The 20,269-nt window shown below is 42.7% G+C and overlaps 1 protein-coding gene across 1 annotated transcript; it reads right to left on the minus strand.

Annotated features, from left to right (window-relative positions):
- Window positions 1–1,560: 1,560 nt before the first annotated feature.
- MAB21L3 (mab-21 like 3) lies at window positions 1,561–18,140 on the minus strand (the record flags this gene model as incomplete). The annotated part of the gene is made up of 7 exons (XM_080359958.1): window positions 1,561–1,794; window positions 4,612–4,806; window positions 5,552–5,733; window positions 8,520–8,811; window positions 11,348–11,419; window positions 13,530–13,670; window positions 18,093–18,140. The coding sequence occupies 7 exons, from the start codon at window positions 18,138–18,140 to the stop codon at window positions 1,561–1,563; spliced, it is 1,164 nt and encodes a 387-aa protein (XP_080216084.1).
- Window positions 18,141–20,269: the final 2,129 nt, after the last annotated feature.

Consider the following 20,269-nt stretch of genomic DNA (forward strand, 5'->3'; position numbering starts at 1 on the left):
TTGGTGATTGCATTATTTTTTAAATGCCTTTCAATAGTATCCAGTGTAACCTCCTCCACAGTTTTTCCAGGAACCGAGGTTAGACTAACTGTAGTTCCCTGGGTGCTCCCTCACACCCTTTTTGTAAATTTGAATGATGTTGACCGGCTTCCAGCCAGCAGGGAACTCCCACCTCCCAAGACCTTCAGTAGATGATCAAGAGGACTCCTGCTGTCACATCTGCCAGCTCCTTCAGTGCTCTGGGGTGGATTCCATCAGGCCCCATGGACTTTTTGACTGTACTCCTGCGTACAAAACTAAGCCAGAAACCACAGCCTGTGCTAAAGATGCACGGTTAGACCACAATTTGACACAAGGGGGAGATGCTGTGCCATGGATGGTCATCTTGCAGGCCATCCACTGCAGCAGCTCCGTGGAGTATGGTCTGCAAATCCTCTCTCTGTCACCTACCTTGGCAAAGGAGATACTTATTTACTTTCCTGCGCTGGTGTTTAAAAACCAAACCAAAACAACAAAAAACCCCAAACAAATAAAAACAAACAAACAAACAAAAAGCCCACTTTTGTTTAGTTTCAGTGATTTAATAACATTAAAACCAACATTCTTTATACTCATTCTAGAACTCTAGGGGTTTTTTTAAACACTAAAACTGATTTTATTTTTAAACATCCATACTATTAAAAGCACTGGGGAGCTAACAGCCTTTGAAAAATATTCTCCTTCTGTACATTACCCAAAAATATGTGGGTGCTAACAACTAGGGAAAGACCTGCTCCTCCTCCAGCCTGCTGGATGAAGCCGAGGGTAGGAGTGAAATCCGCTCTGGCAAAGCCCCCTGGTTGTATGGTACTAATGTAAGTGGCAAAGGCAAACATGAAGACAACATATTTGAAACAAATGAAAGAAAAATGGAAGTGGAGGAGAGAAAAATGACGAGGTGGCAAAAAAACACTGTGCCTCCTTTTGCTTCCTTTGAGCCTACTCAACACTAGCAGCACAGTTATCTTCATACTGGAGCAGATCCTGTTTAATTGGAGATGGAGGCGAAGTGCCTCTGACAAAGCTTCCAGCTTCAGTACACTTCTGAAATGTTCCTCTGCTCCTCTGCCGAGCTGGGCTATGAGGTAAGCAGGGAATTAAACCTGCTGTCCTTTTGAGAAAGGGGGAGGCAGCAACAATACACATGCTAGGCTACACAAGTGGTTGGCAGCAGAGCGAGAGTTCTTTGCTCTGTCTTTCTGCTCAGGTGCCACAAGGCTAGAGATAGAGAACAAGGCAGTTGTCTGCTCTGACACAGAAAGTTGGGTTTCGCTGGCTGTAGCTTCCAGGCAGGCTGTCACTGTTGAAAGCAAATTAGATCAGCTGGGCATCAAGCGATACTTCCCATCAGTTTTCACCGCCCACTGCTGCCAGCTTGACACTTCTCTTTCACGCTGCATGTGCCAAGTGTCTTACAAAGCCAGCTGCAACATCTACTGGAAGGACACGAAGAACAACCACAGGTGGGGAGAGGAGGTGAGGGATCAGCTCAGGGTTGGGGTGAGGAGGTCTTTTCCTGCCTTACTCCAGGCAGAAGACAGGGTTCTCCAAGAAGACTGCGAGCTTGCTGGCCACCAGGTCCAGGTCACTGGTGTTGGCATATTTGAGCAGATTGGTGTTCTTGACAAAGTAATGCTTGAGGAAGCGCTGGCTTACACACTTGTGCAGCTTCTGCACCAGCCTCAGAAAGGCTTTGGGGAAGCAGCGCCAATCCTTGGTGCGTGGGTATTTTTCACACGTCCAGAATAGCACTGTCTGCAGGAAGCAGATGGGAGAGAAGAGGTGTTAGAGGTTCTGTCGAGGGCTCACACAGCTTACTAAGGCAGTTTTAGTGCTGGTAAATGGTTGACAGCCTTGGAAATCAGAGAGACTCACACTGCTGTCTCCCTGTGTTAACATTTCTGCGATGGAGGGATCACAACTCAAGGCTCATCAGGGGGTCAGGAAGAGCAGCTCTGATGTGCCTGGTTAGGATCCCTCTCCAGAGGAGCCCCTCTCCATTGACTGGGCCAGAAGCCCAAGGAAAATTACCTTGCTAAAGTAATCTGAGCCTATTTTTCATTCTCCAGCAAGAGCCTCTGTAGAAAAGCCAGGTATTTTAGGCTGTAGAAAATGGCCTATTATACAAGTGCAGAAGCCAGTAGGTGCAAGGAGGGAGAGAAGAATAATCAGATTAACATAATTATTTGTTGGCTTCAGCTGTATTTGTGCTGAAAATGTGCACAGATCTGCATCCCAAACAGACTGAGATTCCAAGCAGCTATTGCAGGTGCAGGGCATGCTTTCTGGTCAAGTGTAGCCTCTTCTTTTCTGACATATGATACTTATAGCATATGCTATGTTCTATTCCCGAGTTTATTTCCTGTGATTTTACATTCCAAAAATCCATAATTAGAATAACAAAATGCATATGTCTATTGCTCTTACAGTATTATTTTTACATTACCCATGTTGCATTTTTCAGACTTTCGTAGGACTAAGAACTTTCTCGAGGTACTTACTGTAGCAAAAAAAGCCATAACGACTGCCCTGCTCAACCTGAAATAAATTTTTAAAGTTCAAAGCCACCCGTCCTGCGTTCAATAATTCTGCTAAGTTCCCTACTGTCCTCTGAATCTGAATTTTATTTTGCAGATTCAGTGACCCAAAAAGAAACACACAGATGCTGGGAAATGTAGCTGAACTACAGCCTTCAACTCCTCTGTTTCTTCGGAGGTAGAATTTCGTCAAAATAAGTCACACTCTTTTGTATTGTCTAGTTTGTTTTTTTCTTCTAGTAGGCCTTGCAATAGTTGTATTGCCGACAAACTTATTCTTAGGTAGCTTTTCAAATGTGAACATTTTTTTGTTCACAGCTGCAATAGCCACAAAGAGTGTTTTTTTAACATTTCCAGGGAACAAAATATGTAGTGTGGAATTTAAGCTGTAACTCTGCAAGAGCGACTCCTTGGGAGACTTGCAGAGCAGTTACTTTTTGTCACACTAAAACTAATTCAACAAGATCCATGGGCAGCAGTTGCAATGAAGTTTCTGGAGGCAAGGAAAACAGTGCTGCTCTTCCACTCAGGTGACAAACAGGTGATCTGTCCCCAGCAGTTACTGAACCATCCCTAACAGCCAGCCATCTACTGGAGGCATAGAGTTGGCTTGCAAAATGTACCTGGGTCTTTAGGACTTCCTGATCTTGAATTTCATTCCTATGGAGGTAAGCATAATGAGTGCACTTACTGGGTCCTCTAAGCCTTTCATAACCTCTCGGGGAAGGATTTTTTTCTGTCATAGAGGGGGTTTTTCATGTGGAGTCTTGTTGGATACCTCTGACAGGGGAAACCAAATAATGCAAAGAAATCAAACACTAAGCCTCCGCTCAACTGCTGGTTTATCCACTGACTGTTTCTCTCTCTCTTTTGTTTTTTTAATGTGAGTCATATTAAAGCAGTCCTTCTGTCTGCTAAACCCATCCTCTGTTGCAGTAAAAGCCTGAAGTACAGCTACAGTAAAGAACTGAAGAGCTTCTAAAGAGCTTTTTACTTTTTTTAAAAATTTTTCTTCTCCTTCAGCCAGAGAAAGAAATTGTTACTAATGGCTAAATGGTTTTTCACTTTCTCCTATCTAAGACAATTTTTCCACCAGGTTGTTCTTACAGGCACTGAGAAGTCTTGCATTCTGCTAAGCTATAACCAGCCGTGTCAACTCTTTTTTGACTGTATCTTGACTTAGATTAGTCTCATTACTATAATAACATTTGATGGTTGCAACCTTTTATTTTTTAGGAGAAATCTTGCTATTGCATCAGGTTTTGGACACCAAAAGATCTGTAACTACTGTGGAAGCCTGGTGGCTTGAGGCTTCAGGGTAGGAGAAGAACAGCCTGTCCCTTGAAGCTCCAGGAGGATGGAGGCCCAGAGAACAGGATTACTCTACTGTCTGATAAATGGTGCTTCCAGTGGTCCATCAGTGTCTGTAGCTGTTAGATATGGGGACACAGTCATAGCAGAGACTTCTGTCTCTTCTTCACAAATGTTTCAAGCCATCTTGAACACTGAAGTATGTGTAGGGAAGATGCTACCACCCCTTTACCTCTTTCTTCCCTTCCCATCCCAAGTGAAACAACAGCAGAACTTCCAGTTTGCACCTTATTCATGAAATAATGCTCACTTAAGAGAAGTTTGTTTGAAGGACATCCACAAAGAGAAATGCACTATTTTCCTCCAGACAGACAGATGGATATGGATGGCTGGGATGGTCAAAAAGCAGGAGGTAACCATGCAATTAATGACAGTATTACAATGCCTGTGTGAAGTCAAAACTGAGCAGACGCCTCCACTCTAACATTATTTATGTTGCTGCAATCATAATGTTTTACAGGATTAAGTTTCTTCTTAAAGTCTGGAACACATTTACTGAACTTCTTGCCACTGTAAAGCAATGAAATGGTACTGCAGTTTTAACGGTTACCTTAGAAGTCACATAGACCCTACAGTGATTTACACCATGATATTTTGACATCACTAGATGGAAGCCCCTGCAACAGATACTGAGACTGTATCTTGGTATCATGGTGATACCTACCTGAAGGTGATAAGCCGTGATAACAGGCTTATTTCCAGCACACCAGACGTCTTCCTTCATCTGTCTCATGACCCTGAAGCACCTCATGCGACAACCACCATCTTCATCAAGTCCTTCCATGAGTAAATGCTCAGCACGGGAGAAGCTCAGCTGCCAGTGGTAATTGGAGCGGGCCAAGAGGTCGAAACCAAGCGACTGTGGACGAAAGTGTGACACAAGATCAGAGGCAAACTTCTCTGAGCAATGCAGAGAGATGTTACAAAAAGGACATGTGACATCTCTCAGTGTATTCCAAACAGGGTTAGCAGAAGCAGCAAGCATGGGTAATGCTCCCGTCTTAATTCCTAGTCAAATGACTGTGCAATTTGTTTTGTTTCCTCATGTGCTGACATCAGTTACTCCCAGAACATCCATCTCCAGAGCCAACAGGTGCAGCACCAGCAGACTCAGCTCTGTAGGCACTTTGCCATGGAGCAGCAGGTTGTGCATAAGAGGGGAGCAGGACTGGAAGGCATAACTGGACCTGCAGGAACATGCAGCTGGGGCTGAGATGGAGTGCCAGAATCCAGCCATGAGCTTGGTATGGAGAGATGGGATTAGGCCAGAGGGAAAACTGCAAGATAGCAGCCCATTTGAAGAAGGCTCACATGGAGCAGAACAGAAAGAATGATGCACATCAGCACTGAGCTACACAGGCAGATATGTAAGAGACTCATAAAATAAACAGTTAACTCAGTTTTTCTTTCTCAGAATTCACCACTGTAAAGGGGAAAAAGGAATCCCAATAAAATGCGACAGAATACTTTGAAATATCACTTCTCTAGAGAATACAACTTCCAACCATGCTGTTGCCTGCCATGCAGTCCTTCAATTGGGAAGCCACTGTCAGACACCTGTGAGGTATCAGCACAGAGTTAATAGTGCTTTTTACACTGTTCACCTTGACGCACTGCACTTTTTCCTGGGAAGGCCAACGTTTAAGGCAACGAGGCCACCGAGCTTTCTCAGGCCAGCAAGTTGGAATCTCCACAGCAGGGACCAGCTCCACCTCAACCTGGGATTCTGACGTCTCCACAGCCACCCGGACAACTGAGCTGAAGCTCTCCAGCACCGTTACTTTACCTGTGAAGGAATAGTGAGAGAAGACAATAAAGAGGAAAAGGTCATTTTCCACAAACCAAGCAAAAGGCTGTCTAGGGCCTTGCAGCCCTACTGTTCTATCTTAACACTTTCTCTTCAGTGCCACAAGAAGAATACAAGATAAAAGTTATAATCTTAATCTACCCTGGGGAATGAGAACAGGAGAAAGATTAAGGAACAACTAAGTTCTCAGTTTTACACTCATTTGCCTTCCTTTTGTTTTCCTCTGTGGGTCCTCTTCTTAGAAGTACAGAGAGACAGCTGGTGCAACTTAACATTTCTAATGGTACGATACAACAAGGAGATCACTGCAGGTTGGAGGGGATCAGATGAACACTTCATGTCTAAAGATCTCCTTATTCCTTCAGAGAACCTGTGGTCAGACCAAATGACTTACCCTTGCTGGTCACTCAGAATGTTTTGTGGGCTATGCGTAAGTTTTGTTTCTGGAGATACATTTGCACAGAAGATAATGCCAGAATTTATGGCCTCTTGTGCAGATCAGTCATATCAAGAAGGCTAACTGCTTGCCTCACTGGGACTGTGAATGTCAAAAAGAGTTAGTTCTGTGGTGGCTTGGAGGAAGGAAGTTTCCTCAGTGAAAGAAGAATGGCTTGTCTCCAGGAAAAATGTGCTCTAAGAGAGTAGAAAGGAATGAAAAGTGCAATGAATGGACTTAGTGAGATGTTTCCTGTTGGTTGTGTTCATGGACAAGTTTCAGTCCCCAGCTTTCCCTGTCACTCTGGCAGGATCACTGTCCCTTCAACTTTGCCATTTGAGCCAATTATGTGGTCATGCTCTAACCTACTGAAGTAACAGACAAAGCAGATTACCATAAGCAGGTTAAACAGTTACGTGTTGACCCACCCCATTTGGCCGGCACGGGCTAAGGAGCAATTTCACAAGGAGCCCACACAACAGACTTGAAAGGACAGTGAGGAACACCTTCTACCTTCACAGAGGAAGTATCTGCCTGTTCCCAATGGTAATTTAGCATCTTTTCCAGGAAGCAGAAAGGTCAATTACCTTACAAATAGTGGAGTCCATCCCAACCAGAACTTTATAACTCTCAGTAAAATCTGTATGTTACTTCCCTGCTGAGCCAAACTTGGCACCAAAACAGGAACTGTACTGCTCCCAAGCCCTCAGAGGGAATCTTTAGCAGCTGAAAATCATTAGAGCGACCAGTGTGTCAGCCTGTAAATACATTCATAGTCTTTCCAAAAGCATTGTAATCATACTACCTATTTTTCTACCAATGAAAAGTGAGACACCTCAAAAACTGGTTTTGCTGGTTCTCAACTAATTATAAACCAGGGAAGCAATGAAATCAGGGTAATTTTTCCACAGCTTTAGTTATACTATGGGATGAAGGATGTTCATTCTTCACAGAAACAAACAAAAATGGTGATTACTTCTCCAGACTTCACTTTAGCTCATCTCCTCTGTGTCCATCTCCTCCCATGTGGCACTACAAAACAGGCATCAGAATCATCAGCCCAGACATCACTTCCTGGCTCAAAAACTTGATGTACTGATGTTAGACACAATAGCAGATTTTCACTTCAACACAATGATTTTCACATGAGTAAAGCCTCAGATGCAAGCCCATTTCACCTGGTCTTTCCTGAGAGCCTCAATGGTGAAACTTCATGCCCATCAACCTTTCCACATTTCCTGGAAGAATGCAAAGATATAGCTGAGCATGACTTTAACATGTTTTCTCCTGTGACTAAAATTCAGAGTGCAATCAGATGAGTAGAAACAGCTCCTATTTTGCTCAATACAGAAGATCCATATCAGGCTGCTGATGAGTGAAGTCATCCTGGAAACATCCTCTAAGAGGCACCCCAGTCTGGATCTGAGCATGTCACAATATCTTCATGTGAAAAAAGGGACACAGACTACTTAGCTTGGACCAAGCCAAGTATTTAATAGCTGAAGGATATCAATAATTAGCTTATAGGATACAAAGAATTAAGCATGAGGATCACTGTTCAGGCAGTATCTTGCTATGGATGTTGCAGCTATGAAGACATGTTGCATGCACCACTGATTGCATTCTGTTAGTGATGAGCACTTCCAGTATACATAGCCACAGGAAATAAACGGGCACTCTGGATTGCTCACAGAGGGATCATCACCACTACTAAAAGCAAACCTTGTGAGTCCACTTCTGCTGAATGGCACTGGAGTAGCCTGGGCACTGGGGACGTGTCCAACAGATTTTGCTTCAGTAGAAATCCTTCTACTTGGTTCCCAGCACCCTATGCTGGAAAGCTCTGGGCAGCTAAGGTTTCCTCAGAGCATTATCTGCCCTATAAACACCTTCAAGCACTTTCTCCTCTGACTCATGCACCTTCCCTGTATCCAGTTTTCCTATAATATCTTCCTTGTTAGCCTAGATACTAATATACCTTGGCTGCTGTAGTAGAAAAAAAAGATTTTTCCCAAATGAATTCTTAAACGTTCTGAAAATCTGTGTTGCATCTCGGCTGAATGTGAGGCTGATGTTGCTGGAGACTCTACCCAAATTCCTAAGAAAGGAACAACATCTTGGGTATGAAGAGGCCAAGAAATAAGTCTATCCTCAATGGAGGCCTATATGCATTGCTAAAACAGGCTAAAGCGCCCCCTGATTTTGGAAGAGCTTGTTGCTTTTTCATTTCTGATCCTGTCAATCAAACACCTTGTGTGTGTAATGGTTTCCCCTCTACCAGCTGCAGAAAACAGCCACTTCCCCTTACACCTGTCCACACTGAACTCACTAGAGAGATTACAGGAGATGATCGACTTCTCCACCAGCTCACGGAAGATGATAAGTACTTTGGCTGGAACCAGATCACCTTCGATGTTCACATCCTTCTCATGCCACTGCTGAAGGCTTTTTGAGAACTGCTTCACCTCTAGCCATTGATGTAGCTCTTCAGGGTCCCGCACAGAGGAGAGGAGCTTGGCTCCGTGCACGGTGTAATAACGCCAGTGCCGCACCTGGCATTCCCTGTACCCGCTCAGGCCACGCAGAGGGACTGTGATGATGAATTGGCTGGGCGCTAAGACCTAGGAGAAAGATAGAGAGGAGACAAGGGCAGATCCACGAGCCAGGAGTAAGGAGACAAGGGTTAAGAAAGTAACAGGTAAAACCGGGGGCTTTGGAGGAAAGGAAAAGCCATGGTGTGATGGGAACAATTGATTGCAGCCAGGACCTGTTCCATGCCTGTCTGAAGGTTACTTTGGAGGTACACAGACTAAAAGGAAATTGTCTTAGGAAGAGTCTGATGTGATAACCGTGGCCTATGGAAGACAAAAGCTCACTGACTGATTTGGCACCATGCCTGTCATGGTCTCCCTCATTCCATGTTATTTCTAGTCTGCAACTGCATGAGATGTAATAACTAGCAGCTTTCATGGAGCAGGAAAACACCAGGTTGAGATCCAGCAAAGGGAAACCATAGTGCAAGTTATTACCTCAGAATTGTTACTGGAGATAAGCCTAGAGTTCAATAGTAGTAATAACTATGCTAAAAAGTGCACTTCTCTGATCTCTTTCAAGTAAACTACAGACCCTGGTAAAACAGAAGAATGGCCCTTTCTATTTTACAAGTGTTCCGCTCTTCATGATTGTCCTTTAAGAGATAGATGTGAGGTAAGTGACATGCCTGAACCTATGCAGGCAGTAGCAACTCTCAGGTTTTGGCCAGCTGTACTGCAGGAACCTGTGTCTTCTGCTGAGCAGAAGCCAGAAACAGTGTAAGGATGGAAACAATAACCAATAGACAACAACCCCTCAAACAGGCTTGTTTGCAAGCCAATTAATTTGCCTTACTGTGAAAATGACCATTTTCCAATGAAATCAGTGCTGAACCAGTATTTGCAAAAAGTAAATAGGGTGACACAAATACCATGAAACCTCATACTGGCCAATGGCATAGCCAGACACGTCCAAACACTTGTTTGGAAGCATTTGGCAATCGTGGCTCCAGGTATTCAGAAAGGGCGTTCAAACTCTTCAGTCTTTTATCATATCGACCCAGCAGCTTTTCAGCTCTACTTGCTACCGAGCCTAACTTTCATTGGGAGTAATAAGGTGAGGCTGCTGCATGAGCAGGATGTGAAGTGACAACTGTTGCTGCGAGGTGGTTAGCTCGAGATGAGCAAAATGCCCTTGTTACTCTCCTGTAATAATTTAAAACATTCTGGTGGCCCTCCTGGTAGCTCAGATGATTTAAAATACTACTGCAGAGATGCCAGGGTCCTGAGGGCACTAACAGGCTTTGCTGGCCCTGAGTAACATTTCTGAAGCTTCTACCCACACCTTCTGCCCATGGGCCTGGGACCCTCATTTCAGCTCAGCAGTGGGCTGCGTCATAGGAGCGCAGTCTGCAGCTGTGTGACAGCTATGCCTGTGCCTGGCCATTGACCTTATTGTCCTACCTGCAGACTGCCTTCCCAACCTGACCTCAGACCTACCCAGCCACTATGGACTTGCTTGGCAATCCATAGACTGCATCTGGCCCTGGTTACTGTCACTGAGCCTGATCCTGACCCTGATGAGTGCTCCTGGTTTGACCTTAGACCTGCCTTAACAGTACAGACTTGCCGGATGATCCAGGCTCTCAGCTGACCCCAGCTGCCCTCTCTAGGTCTGCCTTGCTCCAGGACCACAGGACAGCCATGTTGTTGTTCATCTCCCACAGGGAGCAGCTGGTCTTCTCTGCTCCCTGGCAAGAGATTTGAAATACAAAAGATGGCCAGCAAGAAGCACAGGGATAGCAATGGAAACACCAGAAAGCCCTTCTTTTGTCCAGTATAAACCACCTAAAGGCAGGAGGATACTGGGAGGATGACATTGCAGATGAAGCTGACCTGCATAAGTCCGGTTTGCTGGGGCTGAGAAACCTGTGAGCAGCTCAGGAATGAAGTGCCAGGCTCCACAAGGAAAAATTACAATGGCTGTCATACAGTTACTGCTCATCTCACTGCCTCAACACATGTTCAGATGAAAAAAGTTCCTTCCTGTACCAAGACGTTGACTTGTATGCACTGGCACCAACCAGATTTTAAAGGGAAGAGTTGCAGGTGTTACATAAGTGCCTCCAAACAGTAGTCACAAGGCTCCTCCACCTGGGTCTTACCAGGAAACACCAGAAATCACAAGGCTGGGATGGCACTGCAAACCTGGACGGCTGGTGTCCCTCTTGGCCTAAGCAAATCCCAGTCCCACACCTATGTTCTGTAACACCATGGCCTTACATGCCGTATGCAGACCACAGGTCCCAGCAAGTCACAGGCTTAAGCAACAGCACTAAATTCTGTGGTAACTTACGGCCAGTTGTGCTGTATTAAAAACCTGCAGTATGCTGGGCAAATTAAATACAGCTTCATTTGTGTGATTATGGCCAGGATATCCTAGGCAGGTAGAAGCATTAGGTTAGAAATAAAATATTTAGGCTTTGAGTCAAAAAGTCAGTCTCTTGCGGCGAGGACAAAATAAGCAAAGGAGAGGATCAGTTAGATGGGTGAAGTTGTCTGGAGAAGAGGATGGGCAAGGAGGAAGCAGGCACAGAGACCAGCAGGCATCAGGAAGGCTTTGTACCTGGATGGATGGGTGGAATGGGCGCTTCCCCCGAAGCATAGCTGACCACTTGGCCAGTAAAGCTGTCTGATCCTGAGAGAAGCAGAAAGGAAAGCAAGAAGTACACAGAACAGAGAGAAAGCATGTGCCAGGTCATTCATCCACAGAGTTAAGCTGCAAGCTTCCTTTGAGCCTATTTATTAAAGGAAAATCCCCCCTCCCTCCCCACAGTTGCACAGTTAAACACTTTGCAATGCCGCTGGGCAGTGCTGTACTAGTAATTAGTCTGGATGCTGACCTCCTCATTACGCCTTACTGAAGCCTCCACAGCTTTTGCATCAGCCCTGCCGAGTTGACAGCTGTAAAAATGGTGGGCCACAACAAAAAATAAACACTTAACAGTTAAAAAAAAAAATATATATATATTCCATTTTGTCCATCTGAACTTTATTTCAAGATTTTTATTAAAGATTTTGGCTTTTTGTCCCCTGGGTTACAGAAAAACATTAACTATCTATAGACATTTCTTCTATATTCCCCACCCAGCCCTGCGTATTTAGTAGGAAGCCTGTAGCTTCTAAACAAATCTAGACCCCTCACCAGGTTAAATTAAGTCTTTTTAAGCAGAAGCTGAAAGTTCTGAAAAGTTCATGTAAATCTAATTGATAGGAAAAAAAGATGTTGCAAAATGAAGCACAGAATAGTTAATACATTGGTTTTCCCTTGACACAAGTCTCCTCTATGTTGAGTTACATCAGCAGTAATATTAAAGATTCTATTATTTGGAAACAGAATAGCCCAAGCCAGAAAAAATTTCATATTAACCCAGTCTTTGCTGCCCTATAACTACAGAACAGTTACCCAGGCCCTTCTAGTATGACTATCACGTATTTACAGCACTGGGTTCAGTTAATTATTAATAACAACTCTGCTACTTTTAAAGAAAATAAATTTTGGGAATTCCTTTTAAGCAGATGTTGTTCAGATCAGTCTACCATAATACCAGTTATGGTAGAATAGATTACTTTGGTTTTGTTCTGCTTTATTCTCCAGAACAGCAATTTTAATCTGACCCTGGTCTTGTCAGACTTCATTAGCCAAGCAGGTTTGTTCCCACATGAGAGGTGGGTAGCAGCCTATGGCACTAAAGAACATGTGGACCACGATTTGGCACCTTTTTACATCACTGTGGTCATTCCTACCAGCAAAGCTACCTGCCTTGAGATACTTGAAATTCAAGAAAAAATATAAATCCAAATGTTTTTGTCCTCAGAGCAACAGCCACATTTCAGACTGGATGATTATATTCTGCCTCCACCTCCATGTCCTTTCAGTAGCCTGAAACACAGAGAGTTCTCCCCTTTCAATCCCAGACAGCTGCAAAAGTTCCTTTGTGCTTTTACATGTTTGGTGTGTTTTGATCTGTAACTGGCTGCACTTTAGCATCAGGGTTGTCATAGCTGGAGTCTATAAACTACTTCAGATGAAAAAGATCATTTCAATCTGCAGCTGCCATTGCTGTGATAGTTTCTTATATCCTTACAGTAGTTGTTCTTGTGTTCAGGTGTCACAGAAAATGAAGTCTTCTCCTGTCACAGCTGGGATAGAACATTATTATTTTGGTATTTGATGGTCTAAAAAGGGGATGCATTTAACTTCTCCCACCAATAGGCATATTTCTTCCCAGTAAAAAAGAAGTCCCAATGTGTGACTAAGAAAAAACATATTTCTCTGAAGGAGCTTTTTAATGTTCATAGCAGAAGAAGAATTTTTGATTTTTTTTTTCTTTTTTTAGTGAGTTAACAGGTTTTCCACCTGTGAAAAATATGAGTCATAGCTCATGAAGGAATTTTTTTTATTCTTATGTTACTGCTGTACAAGTTTTTCTTTCTGTCTTCCAAAGAGCTTTGGCTTCTGCTTGCAGATTGACAGCTCTGGTAATAGACTCTCTTTGTAAAAGCAACAGCTGTAAAAAGAAGCTCTGATTTACCCAGCCCTCTCTGATGCTCCTCTAGTTGTAAGACGTCCATGAGTAAGTCCCCACAACTCAGTCAGTCACTAGAACTTCCACAGTGAAGTGTCAACGCATCTTTTGTGGCATTTTGGCTGAGGTACCTGTCCATACAGACAGTTAGACGCTGGAGAAATGACTTACTGACTCACTACAAGCTGCCAGAGAGTACACTAGAGCTCTTGTTCTTACCTTAATGTTCTCATTGTGAATGCCAGAGTTGGAGATAGACTGGAATCGCGTGGCCTTATAGCTGATTTCCGCAGTCAGTTGCTGGATTATTTTCTGCACCTCCTCCACTGCTTTGGAAACCAGATCATGTCGCTGTTCCACCTGTCAGTTCCAAGAAAGACACTTCATTTTACAGGTAACTGCAGTCTTTGTCTCCAGTGGAAAACAGGCAATTGACTTAAAGCATCCTGAAACATTTGTGCCTGTCCTGGGAATAAAACTTATCATTTCCTATATGTTACAAGCAACTTACTATGAAGCAGAGCTCTTGCTTGTGAACAGCAGAGGGCCAATACCCAAGACTACTGAGCACTGATTAATATTTCCAAACTGATATATTATCCAATTGATATTTCCATGCCAAAATCATTGGGTGGAAGGGAAGGAGTTCAGTTCAGGGATAAATTTGCTATCAACGAGCTACAGTCTCATTCTTTACCCATTTTGATGCAGAACACCCAGCTATTCCCTGCATATACTGGCCACTCTCAGAGCCAGGATATGCTTCATTCAAAGAGCTGACAAGACTTCAATAATTACAGGTACCCTGTACATTAGCATTTAGATGCCTACATAATCTGTTGATAGTAGCCATACTGTCTTCATATAAGAAGTACAGATGAAAGTCCATTCCTACATAGTAAGAAGGTATCTTTCCACAGGTTGTCCTACAGGCGACTGGGTATTTGTGTGACTTTGACGGATAGTGCTTCGATTCAAGCAGTAGAGCAAAATTATGTATTAAAAATTATTTCAATGGAAGGTCTGAGTCTTGGAAGGACTGAGATGATGTATGGACAACTCAGAAATATATGGATGAACCTGGACCTTCATATACTACAAAAAATGAATAGAGCATAAGGGGGTGGTCAAAATCTGAAAAAGATGATTCAATGGGAGGAACATGGAGGAGCCATGTTAGTAAAGGACATTTAAATATTTCCCACAGATCCTTATACATTAACCAAAGTGAGGAGATTCAGCTACTGCTAACAACATTCATGAAAATATTCCTTATTACTTATTAATCCAGAATTACTTATGCAGGGTGAGATATGAAGACTGTTTAGTGTGCTTTTTTTGCATACTAATATTTTATCTCATTTGGTTGAAATTCTTGTTTTAATTTTTTCTTGCTTTTTATTTTTTCTCATCATATTCTGCTAAATCTCATTGTTTGGAGACAAGAACAAAATTCAGAAACAAATGTGAGGTTTGAAAGGACTAGATCAGAACATGAAAACTCACTTGAAGCTAGAACTAAACCTCAGCTGGGTTATTTGCAGGCGTGAAACATGGGTGTTTAGTTCATTGACAGCCTAGCTAAAGTGAATGATCAAGCAGAACTGCCACAGTCAAACATAATTGCTACAGTCCCTTGTTGTTATCAAAGACCAAAGCAAAAGAAGCAAAAGCATAAGGAAGAATTTTTTTACAATGAGGGTAATGAGACACTGAAACAAGTTGGAAATTGTGAATGACCCATCCTTGGAAGTGTTCAAAATCAGACTGGATGGGAGCTTGAGCAACCTTATCTAGTAGAAAGATGTCCCTGCCTGTGGCAGGGCAGGGAGAGGGTGGACTAGATGATCTTTAAGAGTCCCTTCCAACACAAACCGTTCTGTGATTCTATTCTAAACCTCCTGTGTTCTGCTTACTTAGCATCTACTTCAGCATCTAAGCAACACTCTTTACCCTTTTAGAAAATACCACTGAAAAAGACCTCATTAAGAATTCATTTGGACACCTTTATGTCAAATACTGAACTGTCAGATAAAACACTCAAATGTGTAGAAGTGTGTTCACACACACTTCTGTGTATGTGAACACACAAGTGTGTTCACAACAACAGACCCCTACAATGGACTAAAAAGGACTAATGCTTGCCTAAGACCTATTAACAATGAAGAGCAATTGACTAACACTGAACTTGAAGATGAGCAGAGTTTGAATATCTTCCTCCCCAGCCAACAAAGTTAATGGTATTTGAACTAAGCCTGAATAGTTTTTGCAAGTGGAAAACACATCAAATAGTATCACATTTCCTTCACCAGCCTCTCATCTACCCTTGACATCCTTATGCTTTGCTGTGTTAACACCACAGAGTTCCTTACATTTATATAATATCCTTTGATTTCCCTAGTAATTCACTCTTCTACTCATTCCAATTCATCCTTCTTCTCTGAAACCAGTTTTAGCTAGCTTACAGGTACTTTTTTTTTCAAGAATATTTATACTGAAAAATGTTAGCCCATGTTCATTTTCACCTCCTCATCTCAGTTTTCATTTACAATAGCTATAGCTATGGAGCTATAGCTATTTTCTCCACCACGCTCACCAAGAAGAACTCCCTAGAGCAGACCAATAAACTTGACTTGCTCAACAAGACACCTAATGCTTTCTCAAACATGCAAATGGCATGAGTGGTAGAAAAAGCTGTCCACCTGTATGAGCTTTCAGGCACAAACCCCAGATTTTTTTCTGTTAAAGTATGCAATCACTGTGGGTCAGCTCCAACAAAGGTCTAAGATTATGCCTGTATGCATTGCTTATGCTATGTTCTTTCTTCGGGACACCTGCTAGAAACACTTTCTGCCATCTCCAGTATCCTGGGAGAATCTGTCCAATCCAGCCTGGACTCATTTATTTGTGCCCTAATCACCTGCTGGCTCAGCAACAGCACTTGTCATGAAATCTTTAAGAGAGTATAGAGTCTCAAAAAACATATTACGGGAAGTATCAATAAACACCTCTTTCTGCATGTACCTCTCATCACTGGGGCAGGGATAAAGCAACAAAGGGCATGTGACAGCTGATGCTAACTGCTGCTAACCACAATTAGCTCCTTAATCATGCTACTGGAAGATACAAGTTTCCTACAGAAGGGAAAGCATACAAATCAGAAGACAGAACGTGAGCGAATGAATGCAGCTTCTGAAGAGCCAAGACATTTATCTAAGATGCCTTCAGCACCAGCACGGACATGTTGGGAGAAGAGACAGAATAAGCTCTTTGTTGGACAACCACTTCTACCACCTACTGTCATTCCCTTTAGCAGGTCTTAACTCTGGAAATGATGCTGAAACAAATGCACAAAACCAGAACAACAAGGTCAATCGAGGTTTTATTATGGAGGAAGGAAGCAGGACTGGGATTTACTGGGGATTATTAAGAATATTTGGATTTGTTCTTATATACCCAGTCACATTCACTCCATATGCACTTGAGTTTTTCCTTTTCTGAGTGCTTAAGTAAGAAAACTTTGGTACCATAGAGATTCATTGCACCAGGTGGTTGACCTGTTTTCAAAAACAGCCAGCATTTGACAAGCAGAACTGGGGCTGCCTGATGGTTCCGCATCCTCACTTGGACAGGAGATTCAGGAGCAGGCAGAAACTAGGAACGCAGCCATGGAAGGCTGCTAGAAAACAGACTTTCAGTAGAACCTAAAATATTGGCAACCTTGAGCCTCACTTAACTACATTCTGCTTCTGTTCCTTGTACTTATGGCAGTCATATGAGCATCTTCCTGTGTGTGGCTTCCCTCTCTTCCCTCCTTTGTAGCTCCGCTTTATGAATCTCCAGAGAAGTATACATGATTATAGCTCATTGAACAGATTCTCATGGAATGATTTTCCAGTGCACAACACTGCATGTCTGAAAACGAAAGTTCTCACAGAAATACACCTACTTGTCACCAAAACATTTCCACGGAGAAAACAAACCTTTTTTTACCAGCCTGTTCATGGTACTAGAATATTTCACCTTTTACAGAAAAGAAATCCTTACGGTTTTCCATTTTGAAGTGATTTTTCATTTTAGTGTCTTGCACTTTGAAGGGGAAAGCGGACTATAAAGTAGGAACTAGCTAAGTATCGTGATGAAATATGTCAGCTTTAAAAAAAATGTTATGGCTCACTTAGAGTTACTTTTATTAAGCAGTATTATTTCATTGACAATTTTACTCTGTCTTACTTCATTTCATTATTTAAAAAAAAAGTGCTGGAATATCTCAAAATAGAAAATGTGGTTCCAGCCTGCATGTGCTAATTAGGCATGTTACTTTAATCACGGTATACAGAGAAGTATCTTAGCTGAGGTGACAGACCAAAGGGTGAATTCTAACAATATCTGTCTCTCTAGTTCCTACTTGCATCTTTCTGAGCGGCAATGCCTGGTATGATTTTGGTCTTTTCTCTGTCAAGCCAAGGACCTTTCATTAGATTAAATGTTGGCAATTACAGCTAGTATCACATCTGGAATTTCAGATTAGGAGAAAAATTCAGGACATCTGAAGAAGAGGAGGATAGACACCTTGAAAAATTAGGCTACCAGCTGAGATCACTGATGACATTCTGCAACAGAAACCTAGAAATCTCATTAGAAATACAGTTCTCATGAAATTTCACCCAGTCTTGTTTCAGAAACGAAGACAGCAGGCAAGCAACTAACTGTCAAGTTTGGCACCCTTCAGAATCAACACCTAGTGTGGGAGACAGAAAATCTGGACAGATAAAGCCTTACCTTGCTCTGGATGTAGATTTCTACATCTTCATCTGTGAATGGTTTCATGGCAAGATGGTCTGTGCTGCTCTCCAAAGTGTGATTTCACTCTTCACTCATTCACTTGCCTCTGGAAGTAGAGGGACACTCAGAGCGTGCTGCTCATATCCTTCTTGCCCTGTTAAAACCCAGGTCACCTAATTCCTCTGTGGATGAAGAAGAGGAGAAACAAGCAAGCAAGTATGGCTATTTAAAAAAAATAAATAATAAAATTCTGGTCTGAGTTACAACGATGACATCCAGCTGCTTCAGAAAACTAGCTCCAATTATTATTTTCTAAGTTCAATCATTATTCGTCATCTTATTACTTTTAAATGTTGGATCTTGCATGCAGGCACACACAAAAAAATCTGAGATACTGCTCTGTCTCAGGGCAGATCTGGAAGTGCCTTTCCAATTGCACTGCAGATTCCATATGCTCGTGCACAGCATTATTATTCTTTGTGCCACAAGTACTTCCCTGCTTCACTAGCCCTTCATTAAACCATTTGTTAAACACTCTCAGCTATCGCTTGTTGTCTTCAATCCACCCACTTTCTGTCTGAAACCACATGGGTATTTTTACACTCAGATAATTCATTTAGGTTGCAGTCTGCAGCCTCTGCTCCCCTCTCCTTATATCTTCTCTCTCTCTCCGGCTGTATTGACAGTAAATATCCTGCAGCCTGTCCCCTCCTGTAGTTTGCTTTGCTTTCTTTACAGTAAACACGCAGAAAGCTGTCTCTCATTTTCTGCCGGCAGCTCAGCTAACAACCCCATATGGATAATTCAGAGGGAAAAACAATTGATCAGGCCTCATTGATCCAGTGAGGGCTGGTGGCTTTCAGAAAAAAGGGTACATCAGCACATGGAAGGGAGTGACAGAGATGAGATCCCATGATTCTAAGTGTCCCTTATTAAGGAATGGACACTCCACTTTTGAGTAAAATAATTTATTTTCCCCTGGAAACTGAACTTTGACATTCCTTGCCTGCTTTATTACCTCTACAGCAGCCAGCAAAAGGCAGCACTTGGACAGGCACTGAGTGCTACCTCAGGGCAGGCACTGTGGTTGCTAGTTATCCTTCCTGATGTTCCTTATTAACAGTCAAACACTAAGTAGATTAATGGAGTACCAATACCTTCAGGACATCTGCTTCTCTAGAATGTACAAATCAAGCCTTTCTCTGTGCCTCCCAGGATTGTGCCTTTGTCTTTTTGCTCAGGGTTTTGGGGACTCCTTTGCAAAGACATGTCGGCATTTACTTGCCAAACCAGCATCCATGGGAGGTGGGCACTGAAAAAGACGAGCCCCCTAATTTTTAGGGAACCATACCTCATTTTGCTCACTTCAAGACTCAGTAGCTATTTTTCCATGCATGCAAGCTGTGCTGGGGAAGCCAGACAAAGGCAGAATCTGAAAGAAGGTGAGTGGAACAATAGGTTAGGAAGGGCTTCTGGAGGCAGGTTGGATAGGATTAAGTCCAAGCAGAGTGTGCAAGGGAGGAGAATGAGACTTTTAAACAGTCAGATTCCATTAAAAGTGTGTCCCTAAAACATGAATTCCCTTGTGTCCCCTCAGGCAGTTATGTGTACATATAGAAGACAGCTTCCTTAATGCTACCATACATTACTTTAATACCCAGAACTTCAGATGTGTATTAGGAAGCCAGGGGAGATTATGGGTCTCACTTTCTTGTTCCTATAAGGTGTCCAGAGTCACAGGTGCTGGGAGACAGATGAAGAACATAGTTTTGGCCACTTTTCTTGTATACAATAACAAACCTTGTGTTTATAATCCCTTTTGTGATGGGAAGCACTTCTCCAAGAGGGTCTGAACATCCCCAGCTCCCCTCCTCATAGTGAGGGAAAGTGGCACAGAGTCTTGGACAAGGACTGTCTTTTTGTTTTATGTTCAAGCATATTTAAGTTCAAGTCCATGTTTATGCTGAAGTCCAAGGATCAGAGCAACAGTTCCTGCCCACTCCTGCCATCTGAAGAGAATAAATAACTCTCCCTTACCATCACTGTTAAGAAGGTACAAGGGGAAACGGCTGAGGAAAAAGCAACAAGAAATTCAGTATCAAGTATAACATCAAACAGGTTTTTCTTGACTCTGAAAACTCCTTGCTCCAGCTGTAAGAATTTGCTGCTTCATA

Source organism: Nesoenas mayeri (genome assembly GCF_963082525.1).
Source record: "Nesoenas mayeri genome assembly, chromosome: 1".
In the NCBI taxonomy this organism is placed as follows: Eukaryota; Metazoa; Chordata; class Aves; order Columbiformes; family Columbidae; genus Nesoenas; species Nesoenas mayeri.